At 32.3% G+C, this 15050-nt stretch overlaps 1 protein-coding gene across 4 annotated transcripts in view; it reads right to left on the bottom strand.

Moving 5' to 3' along the window:
- The window catches only part of BRD10 (bromodomain containing 10), an 82372-nt gene that overhangs the window by 23527 nt on the left and 43795 nt on the right, over positions 1–15050 (bottom strand). For 3 of the 4 annotated variants that reach the window (XM_019727148.3, XM_019727147.3, XM_074330454.2), the window contains 2 exons: positions 8036–8115; positions 184–273 (listed from right to left, as the gene is read on the bottom strand). In XM_019727148.3, coding sequence (XP_019582707.3) covers positions 184–273; positions 8036–8115 — 170 coding nt within the window. The remainder of the gene's footprint in view (positions 1–183; positions 274–8035; positions 8116–15050) is intronic. The other variant, XM_019727149.3, reaches the window with a different exon arrangement.

Consider the following 15050-nt stretch of genomic DNA (forward strand, 5'->3'; position numbering starts at 1 on the left):
CCATTTTTGTCTATTAAAAATGAAAACTAGACCACACAGGAGAAATAAAAGAAATAATGTTTCTATTGTTCATTGCAAATTTTTATGTTATCCAGGAGAACAAGATAAAAAAGGCTTTAGAAAAAAGCAGGAATAAATTTTAATGCTGACAATAACAGATAGAACTTTTGGATCAACACCTACCGATTTTTTTCTACTGTTTTCCAGATCTTTGAGTTCATTCTCGATTTTTGTGATTAATTCCCTGAGTTCATCAAGATTAGTGCAAATAAGCTAAAATAAAACACAAAAACACAGCTTGATAACACATAATATAAAACACCCAAAATGTGGTAACAGAAGTTGTTTTAACACACACTGAATTCACAATTATTTGTCTTTGTAATAGTTAAAAGTAAAGAAAGCTCCGCAGTTTGTATTTTAAAAAGTATTTACTTGTTATGATGTATGAACTTCAGGCTTAGTATAAAAATAGCTGAAATTTCAACATTGGTGGTTTCATCCCATATCCCCACCTCTCAGTTTGCTTTATAATCTAGGTACTTTCTTAACATTCTTAACTTTCATCCCAGAATGACAAAGATCTGGAAACTCACCCTAGATTTCACAGGTTACTGAATCACCTTGTAAGAAATGCTTCAAGCAGTCTCATAGTAGGTGAATAAATGCACCCGTGGAGAACTGTCATTATACTTTGCTTTGGTTTGCTAACTATACAATTAAACAAACTGTATTATTGCTGTTGGGATTGCTAATAAAGAAGGAGTTCAACTACATGTGATATATGCAAAGAAGTAAATGAAATTAAGCAAATGATCTTAATATTAATATGATTCTTAATATGATCTTAGCAGTCTTGAGTAAGAAGACCATTTGCACAAACAGCATCTATTTCGTTTCATAATTGTGTGGCTCATTTTATTTCACTGCTGAATTACTAAAGTTTTAAACAATGAAGTGTCAGCAGCAACAACAAAAATATTAGTAACTACATTTCAGTTCTTATAAAATTATACTAAATTTTTCCAATTAGCTCAATATATTTAACTTTTACACTAAAGTAATTTAAGCTCATATTTTAAAATAAAACATGTTTACAACAAAATTGCAACCACATATAGAAGTTTTAGATTAATGAAAGTCTTGTTGTAATGTTTATACTGTGTGATAATTAAAAATATATACTATACTTATAAAGCTATTAATTCACCACTACTTTTTATCAGTCATGTTTGTTACATTCATTAATTTATGTGTAAGGGTATTATTTTCCTAAAGGGCATACTTTCTTTTAAAAGAAAACTAACAAAACAACAAAGGAAAGAGTAGGTTAAAACAAGATCATTCCCAGAGATTACTGAGTGACAAAACTGGGAGACTAGGAGCCCCTTACACTTCCTTTATTATTAGGTTGAACTATATGAAATTGCCTTCAATCTACAAAAATGGCAATATGGTTCAACCTAACAGACTAAGGAAAATTTATCATAGATCTTATAAATTGTAATTAGCATTAACCATTATTAGAAATATTTACATAACTTCAAACTTACAGAACTGACAAAGCAGGAAAGATGTATTTAAATAATCCAAATTAAACAATTTCAGAGGAGAAAACAGTACACAATGATGTAGTAGGACAGTGCAACTGATACTTATTACAAACTACACATTCCCAAATCTAGAGTTAGGGAAGAAATGCTGCCAGTCAAGCAGTGGAGTGGCCAACTATGTAAATGCCTCTAGAACTAAATAATGTCTTTAACTTCTATTTATAAAGCCTAAGAACAATGTTGGCCTTGCACCAGGTGTTTAGTAAGTACTCAGTGGGAACTGAACTTCCCATTGTATAATCTGCTATTATGACCACCATGTCAAATTTGTCCCCGAGCTTGCAGATGATTACACCCTTTTTCACTGAACTTGGTGTACTAGTTAATATCACAGCAAAGATTTTTCATTTGCACACAAGGCAAAGCTCAGAGGAATTTTCACTTGCATCTAAGCTATCTCATTATACAAGGAACGAAGCATATTTTGCATGCAGTTTTTAGAAACTTACAGTAACAATGAAAACATATACCCTTACAACTAAACACACCCTTAAAAAGTTCAGATCTAATTAGCAATTAGTCATGAGGTCAACACATATTTGTATTCCATTTAAAGGAATAGATAACACAGTTCTGAAGTCAAAGCATGAATGATTTCCACTGCCTAAGAGCAATATAAAATAACACTTTCAAGTGGCTTACCTAGTTATTAAATTGTTATAAATTGGTGCTTCTCAAACTTTAGTTTAATGTGCATAAGAATCACGTAGGAATCTAGTTAAAATGTGGTTTTTGATTTACTACGTCTGAGTTGGGACCTCAAATTCTGCAATTCTAACACGTTAAGTTCCCAGGTATGGTCTGCAGATCACACTTTTGAGCAGTAAGGTACTGAATGATTGAGAATTACAAACATGCATGCCTACTGAAACCTTCTGGTACTATGGAGCTCATAAGTACGAAAATTCAAAAAGATTAATTTCCAAATAGGAAATGGAATATTGAATTAAATGCACAACGATAAGACAAATGTTCCTTAAAATAAATGACATGAGTTTTAAACATAAATTTTGTTGAATTTGAGGGTCAAATATTTTTAGCAATATTTACTTTTACGTTATCTTAAAATGATTTAGTATCTACATAACAATTTACACTCTTTATATATACCTCTCTCTATATATATTTGTTATAACCTAATATACCCAAAACAGAGTCGAGTTAAGCTATTAGAAAACTCTTGTATAGGAACATAATTCTAATTTTGCTACTAACATTGAAAGAAAAAATAATTTGATTTATGTCAATTCTGTCATATACACCATCTATTCCTTCTCTTTTAGAAAGTAAGGCATACATGTGTCTTTTAAACTCAACTTCAAATGGTACTTTTAAAAATAGAATCAACCCAGTAAGTAAAGTTAACCTTAAAAAGACAACAGATGCAGTTTTTTGAACCAAGCAAAACACCTTATTAAAATCTCCTTCTCATTACATTGAATCTGAAAAACATATCCGAGACACAGGGCCTCCAGGGGTGAAAAGGAAAGCTCCACAGCAGCTCAGATTACAGTTGGGTCACACTGCTAACATTCATGAGAGAAGGTTTCCATCACAGTGAAGAGTTTACAAGAGTTTTATCCCCCAGGAAGAACTTCTTTATAACAGTCACTCTCTCTCCTCAAGTTCACCTTTCATGCGATGCAACCCATGACAGAGCCACAAAATTATAAATCTTAGGGCTGAGAGGGACCAAAAATAATGTAATTTGGTCCAAACGTTGGCCTAGGCCAAAAAGGTGTATCTCCAATTCATATATAGGCGAATTAAAACTGACAGAGGTCAAGTAACCTAAGATGACACACTGGTACAGAAAACTATAGAACCTAGATTCATCCTCCTCCTATGTCATATTCTTTAAGGGGTCTTTCTAAATAAAACAAAACAAAAAAAATCTAACAATTGAACATGGATTATAGCTTTAGGATTTAATTTATACCTAACCTTTCACTTCTGTCAAATGGTACATATTAAAAGGCCCTCTCTACAACTCAAGAAGCAAAAATGTACGTATGCAGTGGGGGAGGGGAAGTCCTGCAGATATCAAAAGAACTTCATGACCACATCTCAGAAAAATTACAAAATAAATCATTCCTTACTTTATTACTACTTCAAGCTAGAAATTATGCCCTTTGGGCATATACTCAATAGGTGTGAAAGGTACTTATTTTATTCTACAAAGGACATAGGAAGCATACAAAAATAAAATATAGTAAATTAGATTAAAAAGCAAAGGGAAAACAATGCAGAAATGTAAAAATGAACCAGTCCAAATGAAATGGATCATATTCACTACCATTCTAATAAAACAATCCTACAATTTATTATAAAAATTGTAAGCAAAACACTAAATGCCTGGTATAAATTCACAATTTATATTGTATTTAAACTAAAATTATATTAACATCTGTTAAAATTATGAGAAGAAAATTCCTTCTCACTTCTTATGATCACCATAGCGTCAATAATGAATACTTCAAAACCTGCAAATAAGGATACCAATGTGTGACGTGAAAAATAAGTCTGATTAACAAGTTAAAATATTTTTATTACTACATGATTCAATAACAGACCTTTCTCTTAACGCACTATATTTAAAAATTAAAAGAATTTTAAGGGGGAAGTAAAAATCCACAGTTGTTAAAAGTGAAACAAGCTGAAGTTGAAAATACTTCTTTTAAGAGGTGGCAATTCAAAATATTAATGTAATCAAAAGGTCCTTAACACAGTGAAGCAGTTAAATTCTAATTTTAATTTTGGTCCCAATTTGTTACACTGAGAGCAGTATTGTATTTCATATCCCTTAGTTTCTCCACTGCTTAAATGGAGGAACATTTATTTTTTTAGAGGTCTATTAAGGATTAGTGAGCTTATGCTTACATTTGAAAACACTACTACTACATAAGTCTTAGCAGCTGGATTCTGGATTTCCTCTGCAAAGCAGCCTTTAGAATAAATGACACATATAGAACAGGAGCAACTATGTATTACATGAAAGATTTTGGTTACCGATGAAATGGTAACTAAGGATCTTAAATTATTTAAAAAAATACTGAAACTTGACACTCTAAGTTTTTAAAATACTTTCTATGACTTTGTTACAACTGTGTACAAAAAGAATTCATGTAATATTAGGTTTCTCTAATATTAAATTTAAATAAAAGGCTTTTTGGTAAAAATTAACTTTATTAAGAAAATTGATATTCACTTCTCAAACAGTCTTTATTACAAAACTGATAAAATTAAAAACTAATTGAGTAAATTTAACAAAGTCATAAGTAACTGGTAAATATGATGTGAAAGCTTAAATCACCAAATATGCTAAATACTAAAAACAAAAATATTTCCTAATTTTTTGCAACTATTGCTAACTAAAAACATCTGACAAGTTCCCCTACAGGACAACTGTATAACTCACCGTAACACTAGAGTGGGGCTAAGCATAAGTTTTTCCCTCTGATTAAATATAATGATGCAAATACTATTACTTGGTTTTTCACTTTTCAAATTCTTGTAGGATTAATCATGGGATTTCATGATTTATGAAATCTGACCAAATCCAAGATTTATTCAAGGTCTTAAGTAGCTGGAAGAAGTGGTAAAGGTCAATTAATTCATACTCTTAAGACCATTCTTAATTGATTTTCCTACTCGTAACACAGTATTTTTTTTGTCTGAAGCATCTGGCATGCTTTTTGAAAAAATAAATAATGCAAATAAATAAAATAGTCAGCTCTATCATTTAATCTTAACAACCCTTTGAGGTAGGTACTGTTATTACTTGATTGTATAGATGAGGAATTGAAAGCACAAAGAGGTTAAGTAACTTACCTAAGGTTACAGAGTTAGAGGTAAAGTTGCCATTCAAACCCAAATAGCCTGGTTCCAGAATCCATATCCTTAACCATTATGCAGATTACTGGTACCCACCCAAACCCACTGAATCAAGGATGAATCCAAGGAATTTTCATTTTTAATAAAGGTATTAGATTACTTTTATACTGCCCAAAGTTTGAGAACCGCTGACATAACTTAGGAAAAACTGACACAGATAAGGTTAGGCCTTTTATATTACACACAAAAATATAAATCCAATCTACCATGTGAATACCTACAGTGTATACTTTAAATAGGGGTGGGATGATCATTTTCTGAAAGTGAGGTAATAGATATTAGATGTGTATATAAATAAACCTGGATTCTTTCTTAAGCAAATAGGCAGACAAGTTTGATTTCTAGCTTAGGTGAGGTCAAAACAGGATTCATTTTAATTCATTAGGACTTAAAAAAACAAAAAAACTTCACAATTTAATCCCTGAATTTTTCTATCTAAGCACGTTTTACTGTTCATTTAAAGATGACCAGCCCTTTGGCAAATAGGTCAGGTTTTGCAATAGGGATCTAATATCTATCCACCAACAGTTTCATTATTTTAAGCAATAGGTATTTTAGAATGAATACTATGAAGAAAATCTTCTGGCTAAACATTTCTATGAAGTATTTTTATGTTTAATATTAGAAATGTGATACTTAAAACAACTTGGATAAAATAATTTGCAGAATCTGAGGGTGCTCAATGTCATAATGTTACAGCTTTTGCGAAGGAAATAAATTCACTTCTGTATTACATAATAATCAGTCTTCTTACAAGTGGGGAACTTGAAAATAATTCAAGAAATAAACTCTACATAAACTTATTTTGAGAGTCAAAACTGTAAGTTTTGCATGTAATAACAAAGTTTACTAGTGACTAATACTACCTCCTATTCTTTGCTTATTTGAAACAAATGACCTATTTCCTAGGAGATAGCTGTCATTTTCTTTATGAATAATACCATGGTATTCAGTGTAAACTATGCATAAGAACCACTGTTCTCATAAGTCTATTTCCTACCCCTAGCCAAACACACACACACACACACACACACACACACACACACACACACACACACATATCGAAACCAAAGTTTTATGAAACAATATTACTCTTACAATATTTGACACATTCTTATAATTTCTTTTCTATTTTAACTTTATTAGCTTAAAAAAATGCTGGTCATACAATCCAATAAATTTATTTCATGCCTCACTAATAAATACCATCTGCTTATTTTAAAACATTGTCTATGGCACTTATTACATATAGAAGTCCATACATATGAAAGGATACAAATATCAACATCGAACCATATCTGTTCTGAGATAAATAGTCCCAGGAGAGATTAAGAGATTGAGGGAAAAAATGAGAGAAATAATAAAGGCTAGCATGACATCAGTGAAAAATGACAATATACTATTATAACATTAAATAACATGTACAAGCAATGGTACAAAGGCCTCCAAGTAAATAGTAAATACACATTTTTTACTGACTATGCTGAAAACAACGTTACTTTATATGAAAAAAATGTAGAAATGTTTGTAAATCATCCTAAGAATGTCATTAAAAATACTCCATTTTAAAATACTAAGGGAAAAATATTAAACTTTTACAAATTAGTAACTTACTTAAAAACTCTTCCAAAAATCGAACTTTTTACTGAAAAATAGACATGTCTACAGTTTTGGATATATGTAAATGTCAAACTCACATTACATATTATCAATATTTTCATAGTTATTGCTCCTTTATTTTCTATTTTCTTCTTTACTTGAATTGAGACAAACAAATTCATTTTAACATCACTTTTGTTTTTTGGCAATTAAGTATTAAGTTATAAAAGGTTTGAAAATGGACTGGAAACACTAATACAAAGGAATTTTTAAAGAAAGAATCATTTGTTGAAGAAAACGTATCTTTTATAAAATAAAAAATAAAAATATTTAATTAGGGTGAGATTCTCTGCTTATTCTAATACCAGCTTCAAACAAAAAACTTCACATAATCATATGGTAGTCATGTAATTATTTTTTCCTTTCTGCAGAAATGTTTAAAGGCCATTCAACTAACCTTTACTTAATAGTCTCTCTAAAGTTCATATATAGCTAAGAGTTAAAAGTTTTGTTTTTCAAAGTAACAAGTCTACCATTTCTACAGTGCTGAAACAAAAGAAAATGGAATACCTAGGCAATATTACACCATGTACATACTGTGATTTATTCTTGGAAGACTTTTGTTTACACATTTATTTTTATATATATTTCTATTAAACTATTTCTACAAAACAGTATAGTATATAAAAAACCACAGAGATTTTTGACTATCAAGAGACAAACATAGACGTAAAAAATTTTGAAATCCTAGCAGATTAACTCATAAATACTAGCTGTATCTGCACTTGTAGGGAAAAAAGTCATAGTTGGAAACATTTCATTGAAAGTATGTGTGCTACAGTGGAATTTAGCCAAGCTCTAGAAGAACCATATAAACATTGAAACAAAAGTTAAACTAAAAAATGTTGAGACAAAATTGAAACACTTACCTGAAATTCTGGTACAGTAGGTGTCTTTATGACAGTTTTCCTCTTCTTTGTGACTGCTTTTTTAGATATGGATTTTTTTCCTTTTAAGATTAAAAGAGAAAAGCTTCATAATGCTGTTGCTAGCACTTCATTAACAAAAACCAAATTACATAGAACCTTGAAAGTTAAATTATAACTAACAGACGGATCCTAGTGAGTCAAATAAAAATGATGAATCAAAACAAGCCCTAGTAAAAGCAAACATTAAACTATAACTACCTGTAACAGACATATTAACAAACATTGTTTTCCTTATATATGAACCAAACTATTACAATCTCCACAGTGCACAGTATCAGACTTTATTACAACAAGATTTGCCAAAAAAGTCACATTACTACTACTCAGTTAAAATCTAATTCACAACTTAAAATGAGGTTATATAAGGAAAAACCTTACCTTTAACAATAACTTTGGTAGTCAGGAACTTGCACAGAACTATACTCTGAAGACTATGGCTTTTAGCCAACCCAATGTGAAAATCCTCTCAGTAGAGCTCAGGAAACAAGGTTTTTCTGTCTCTTAGCTCTGCACTCACCTAACTGTTCTTCAAGGGCTGCCTTAAGTATTCAATAACCAATTTTAAAACAAGGTAAACATCTCCCTTTAAAGTGCACCTAATCATTTGTGCAATCAGAAATCACTGGGAAAAACAAACCTACATTCTTAAAAGAACTCCAAGTCATAGCACAGATTAAAGTGTATCACTCTGTGTATTAAACTTGACAAAAGATACATATATATATATATATATATATATATATATATATATATAAACTTATTTTTAGTAAGGATCATGTTAAAGTAAATATGTTTTTTCCCATTTGCAATGAGCAAAATCAATTAATAAACTGGTTGTTAATTATTCAACAAACACAACATACATGGCACTGTACAATTTATGGGGACAACAAAGAATTATAAAATGGAAATCCTGTCTTCCAGGAGCCTACAATCTATGCAAGGAAATAAAAAATTAATTGGAAATACTTAAAAGTTAATTTTAGTTCACAATCATTTGAAGGCTAAAATCAATTTAAACGTACTTTGCTTTACATACACCACTATTGCTCCTTTATAAACATTTTCCTATACAGATAAGATCTTACATGAAAACAGTCAATCTGATCACAAGATTTTATTTAAGTTGTAGGCACAATTCCAGTTTACAAAATAATTGTGTTTTATTCTGTATTTCTTTTTAAATATATCACAGAACTGTAATTCAGTTTACTAACTTTTGACTCAATGAAAAGCACACACTATACTTGACTACTGCAAATTTTGAGTTGCTGAGGTTCTCATGGGTTTTACCGTCTTGTTCTAATAAGTATAACCTGCTGTCATTTGACATTGTTTTTAATTAAATTAAAACAACCTAATACATATATTTTTCTCATCACTGTTATTTGCTTCTGTGCTTACACGGTACATATACCAAAACTAACTCCTATAAGAATAAGTGGGTGGGCTGCTTAAAACAATCAATATTCAGGGAAAAGTGATTCAACTCTTGGTATCCCTATAACACAGCTAGTAAAATTAATTTCTAAACTGGGTACAATAGGCACCTCTTGGAGGATGCAGGAATCTGAACACCAGGATGTCTTTTCTCTACACACTACTTTCACAATTTTTTAAAGTTCATGGGAAAAGATTTAATGACCTTACTGATCGAAAAGCTGGGAAGGCCATCAAGACAGCAATTTGAAGGAAATGAAATCCTTCCTTAATCTCATCTCCTTGATGCCCAACACCCGAGCACTGCTCTAATTAGCTTTTTTTTAATCATGTTACTTTTTTTTTTTTAAGATTTTTTTTTTTTTTTTTAAATTATTATTGGGGAAGGGGAACAGGACTTTATTGGGGAACAGTGTGTACTTTCAGGACTTTTTTCCAAGTCAAGTTGTTGTCATTTCAATCTTAGTTGTGGAGGGTGCCATTCAGCTTCAAGTTGTTGTCCTTTCAGTCTTAGTTGTGGAGGGCACAGCTCAGCTCCAGGTCCAGTTGCCGTTGCTAGTTGCAGGGGGCACAGCCCACCATCCCTTGTGGGAGTCGAACCGGCAACCTTGTGGTTGAGAGGATGCACTGCAAGCAACTGAGCCATCCGGGAGGCAGCTCAGCTCAAGGTGCTGTGTTCAATCTTAGTTGCAGGGGGCAGAGCCCACCATCCCTTGCGGGACTCGAGGAATTGAACTGGCAACCTTGTGGTTGGGAGCCCACTGGCCCATGTGGGAATCGAACTGGCAGCCTTCAGATTTAGGAGCATGGAGCTCTAACCGCCTGAGCCACCGGGCCGGCCCTCTAATTAGCTTTTTAAAAATTATTTGATTTTATATTTATTTATATGCACAATAGCGGTCGCTCTTGATATTTCCAATGAATTTCATATTGTTGTCACATAGGCACTAAACTCAGGTACTAAATTCTCAGTTTATTGTAGCAGCCACTATATTTGAATGGATTAAGAAGCTGAGGTGGTAGTCACTGGGCATTTTCTTTCACCATGTCATTAGGATACTTAAATGTTATTTAGCAACTGGAGGTAATACTGTATAGTGGTTTTAAGTTTGAGTTTTGGAACTTAGCTACCTGGGTTTGAATACCAATTACAATCACCTACCAGCTAGCTGTAAGACCTTGAAAAAACTGCTTTATTTCCTTATGCAGTTTCTTCATCTGTAAAACAGGGATAACTCTACTTTGTGAGAATTAAATGAGTAAAACCTGTAAAGAGCTGAGACTACTGGTAGGCACATGGTTTAGGGATCAGTAAATGTTAGTTATTATTATCTGCCTTAGCTAAGAGTCTAAATAAAATATTTAATCTTCTTCAAATTTTTTTATTAATTTACGCCTTCATCTTAATTCTTCTTGCTCATATGTCCTCTGTACTACCTCTACTTTGTACACATCAATTAATACAATACTTACCATACATTATTATAATGATCTGTTTGTTTCTCTTACTAAATTGTGGATGATTGATGACAGAAATCACATTATTCATTTTGTATTCATAGCATTTAGCATACAGTAAGTTATGAGAAATGATCCTTAAATATAAGAATCCTACTTTTCATCAGAATCCTACTTTTCACCAGTCTGGGGATAGGAAAAGGGAGGCAGGTTTACTATTGAGACCATTTACTATCCATCCGAGACCATTTTATAAAGGAAAACATTGACAATGATTTTAAACAATTTACAGTTTACCAGAGTTTCACAACATGACCTCGGTGTGGCAGTAAGAAAACATTTATTGAGAGCCTACTGTATATCAGACACTTAATAAAGTGATTTTATAAATTATCTGATTAATTCTCAAAACAACCCTCCAAGGTAGGCAATTCTCCATTTTAATGTGGGATTACTAAAGATCAAAAAGATTATTTAATTTACTCGTTACACTGTAAGTAAGCATCACAGACAGGGATTCTAATGCCAAAGTCCAAGCTTTTTCCCTTATGCAATTCTAACTTCTCAAAAATCATGTATTGATTCCTACAACGTGCCAAGCACCATGTTAGAATATGCTTTGCTATTCCACTTAATCTTTGTAATGATACAGCAAGGTAGGCATTACCTCATTTTTCACAGAGAAAGAAACTGGCTATAAACAGGTAAAAAAATCGATGGAGGACTTATAGCTAACATGCACTGGAGCATGTATTTGTACTAGATCTGTCTCACTTCAAAGCTGTGCTCTTTTTATGGTAAAATACTGCATTCTTTCAAACTTTCTGCAGGGATGTAATCTGTTCTGACTGATTTCAGAGCATTCCTTTTTATTAGGGTTAGAAGATTTGCATATTCAGTATTAATCTCTTTAGTCTATATACTCATAAAAACAATTTGAATACAAAATTTCCTGTATTCTTCAATAAAAATCATCTCTTCCTTTTTACTGAATATTTACTTTTAAAATGGAGCATGGGATACTACAAAACCACACAGCTTTTATCTGGTAATCTGTTTTTGTTCCAGGGAGATACATACAGGACAAGCTACACACTGCCCCCCAATGGGCTTCCGCAGTGCTAAGTCACCTGCTCCCATAAAAGAGAATGTAATTCTCAGAGCGAGGATTGTGAAATCAGAGGTCAGTTTAAAACATACACAGAATTTCAACTTAATTCTTGAGCTTAAAACACACACATGGGCAATAAATTGAGTGTCAACTTGTACCTAGAATATGGATAAGGAAAACTTAATATGGCCTAGTAATTAATGTTACAAGTGCAGCCTAATGAAGCTTTTTAGAACTACGCTTAGAACAGCTCTAAAAAAGAAAGCTCAACTTGAGAAAGAAAAATATAACTAAAAATATACTTCACACTATAACTTAGGCACAAAACTCTATTCTTCTAGAATGTGAAGATACACCTCTTACTAGAAAAATGAAGCTGATCTTATAAATTATCATCCCCAATCCAACTCCTCTTTCCTCATCTTTCTCTCTTCCTTCACAGGGCTGCCCTCCCTCCCGATCTTCACTCCTGGCCCCTTGGACTATTCAGAGACTTCCACTTCAATGTCCTCCTCGATTTATTTGGCCCTCCCATGTTTAAGAATTATCCCGACACATTCACTTCCCTCTCAGTGTTTTCGTTTTAGGACTCATAAGTGAATGGACAATAAGACATTAATCATTATTAAAAGTAAAAAACCCAAGGGCATTTGTATTACTAAATAGTAAATCTGGGAAGTACCCAGAATGTGAAGCCACTACTGGAGTCTAAACTTGACTTTTATTTACTAAATGCGCATATCTTGAACTAACATTTATATTCTATAGGAATTTCTGGAATGTTCTATCTTTAAATAAACAAGTTGGTCTTAACAAAACAGTTGATTTTCCTTCCTCTGAACGAATTTCGCATCATACTGGCCATTTTTTAACCGTATCATATAATTCAATAACTGTTGAATACATATTTCCTTTTTTCCTCTCTAATTTAGAATAATGAATGAGTTGTTAATTTCTGCTACTTATTGAAACATCTCTCAAAAATTTTTTTCTGTCAATGTGATAGAAAAGTCACACAATCACTCCTACCAGGATTTAGAATTTCCTATTTCTGAAGTTATCTTCTATCCCTTCATCTAAACCCTGCCAGTTTCTTTTTATAACTCTTTAATGATGTCCTTCCTAATTACCTTGCTAGATCCTTTCTCCTAATCTTGCCACTTACTAGCTGTCTGACCCTGTACACACTAATAACTTAGTTTTTTTAACTCTGTTTTTTTAACCCATAAAATCTATATAATGGAGAATAATAACAGCATCTACCTGATGGAGTTTTTATGAAGGTTAAATGACACAATATGTATAAAAGCTTAGAATAGTGCCTGGCACACAGTAAGCATTATATGATTATTCACTTTTGTGGGGGTGAGGTGGGGTGGGGTGGAGGAGTAGAAGGCACTAAAATAAAAGGACATAGAATACAGTTTATCCTTTCACTCTCATATTATCTTGGGATCTCAAGCTGGTCCTTTGGTAAGTTTTCCCCATAAAGACACACAGTTAGGTTCTATAATGCTACCAACACAGAACTACACAACCTTTTCACAAATATGGGCCTGGATGTAATTAAATGTTGTAGACTACATTACTTTCTCAGTCATTCCCTATAAATCAGCTCATTGCTTTTTACACATTTAATAAATCTTATTTCATGCTCATTTCCTTGCACTGGGCTCCTGATTGAATTATTTAAAATAGCACCAACTGCCCAGAAAGATATCACCCCAAAATGGCATATTCTCATCACTCAAACAGCTTCTTAAAACCTCAACTTTTCCTTAAGTGTTTTTCCTGCGCTAATTTTTTCAGTGACACTTGGCTTAATTATACCTCCATGCTTTTGCTCACGTTATTAAGCGTTTTTCATCCATCCAATCCCCATTATTCTTCAAAGCCCTTCGTCCTCAGTGAAACCTTCCCAGACTCCTACAGCACATACTGATTTACCCTTTACTTGACATTGTATTGAATGGTTTTTATTATGTACTTAACAATTACTAGAATGAGGTTATTTACCATTCTGAATCTTAGTTTCTTCACCTATTAGAGAATAACACCACTTGTCTTACTTAATCAGTTTAGAGAAGATACCACAAAATGATTTGGTTGAAAATAATGACCATGTAAGGAAGGAAAAAAACCCTCCAAACCAAATAGGCTGAAATGAATAACTTAAAACACCATAAGCTTTTTGTAACAATTAATGTATGTTTAATAATTTTTGTCTGTTTCTTCAGGCCTTATAAAAAGTCCTCTACCTTTTAAATTTTCTAATTAATTTCAGTCAACTCTACCTGCTCTACAATCTATAATAGTATATTATTGAAAACAATCAAAATGTCCAATAAGGAGGTTGGTTAAATAACTACAAAATACACATAACAGAACCATACACAGTCATTTGAAATGCTGCTGCAGAAATCTACTTACTGCACAAAGATGTTCATGGTATACTATTACGTGGAAAAAAAGCAGATTGTAAAATGGTAGGTATAGATCATATTCAAAAATATAAATGCCTTGAAAAGGATGTGAGAGATACATATCAAGGGGTTAATGTTAGTTTTAACTGGGTGAACCATATTATGTGTGCACATTTATTTATTCAATAGATTCCTACACAATGTGTCAATCACTGTGCTAAGTATTTGGGATGCAAAACCAGAAACAATTCTTCTGTCCTCAAGAATGCTATAGAATATTGAGAAACAAAACATAAAAAATAGCTAACCTGTATATAGTCAAAACCTAGGCTTTTTGGTCATTTGCATGATATCACCATTTTCCAAATAATACCCAGGATGTTCAGTAATTCTATGACACAATTTCATCAGGCTGCAGAGAAACAGGTCCAAGCCCATTGTGGAAGAAAAAGAATTTGCTTTGTATTTTTACCTGCCTAAATCATGTATTTCACATTTACTTCGATAGAACTTGTACAGGAGG

The sequence above is a fragment of the Rhinolophus sinicus genome, chromosome 16 (assembly GCF_057876585.1).
Source record: "Rhinolophus sinicus isolate RSI-liver-muscle chromosome 16, RSI-T2T, whole genome shotgun sequence".
NCBI classification, from domain to species: Eukaryota; Metazoa; Chordata; class Mammalia; order Chiroptera; family Rhinolophidae; genus Rhinolophus; species Rhinolophus sinicus.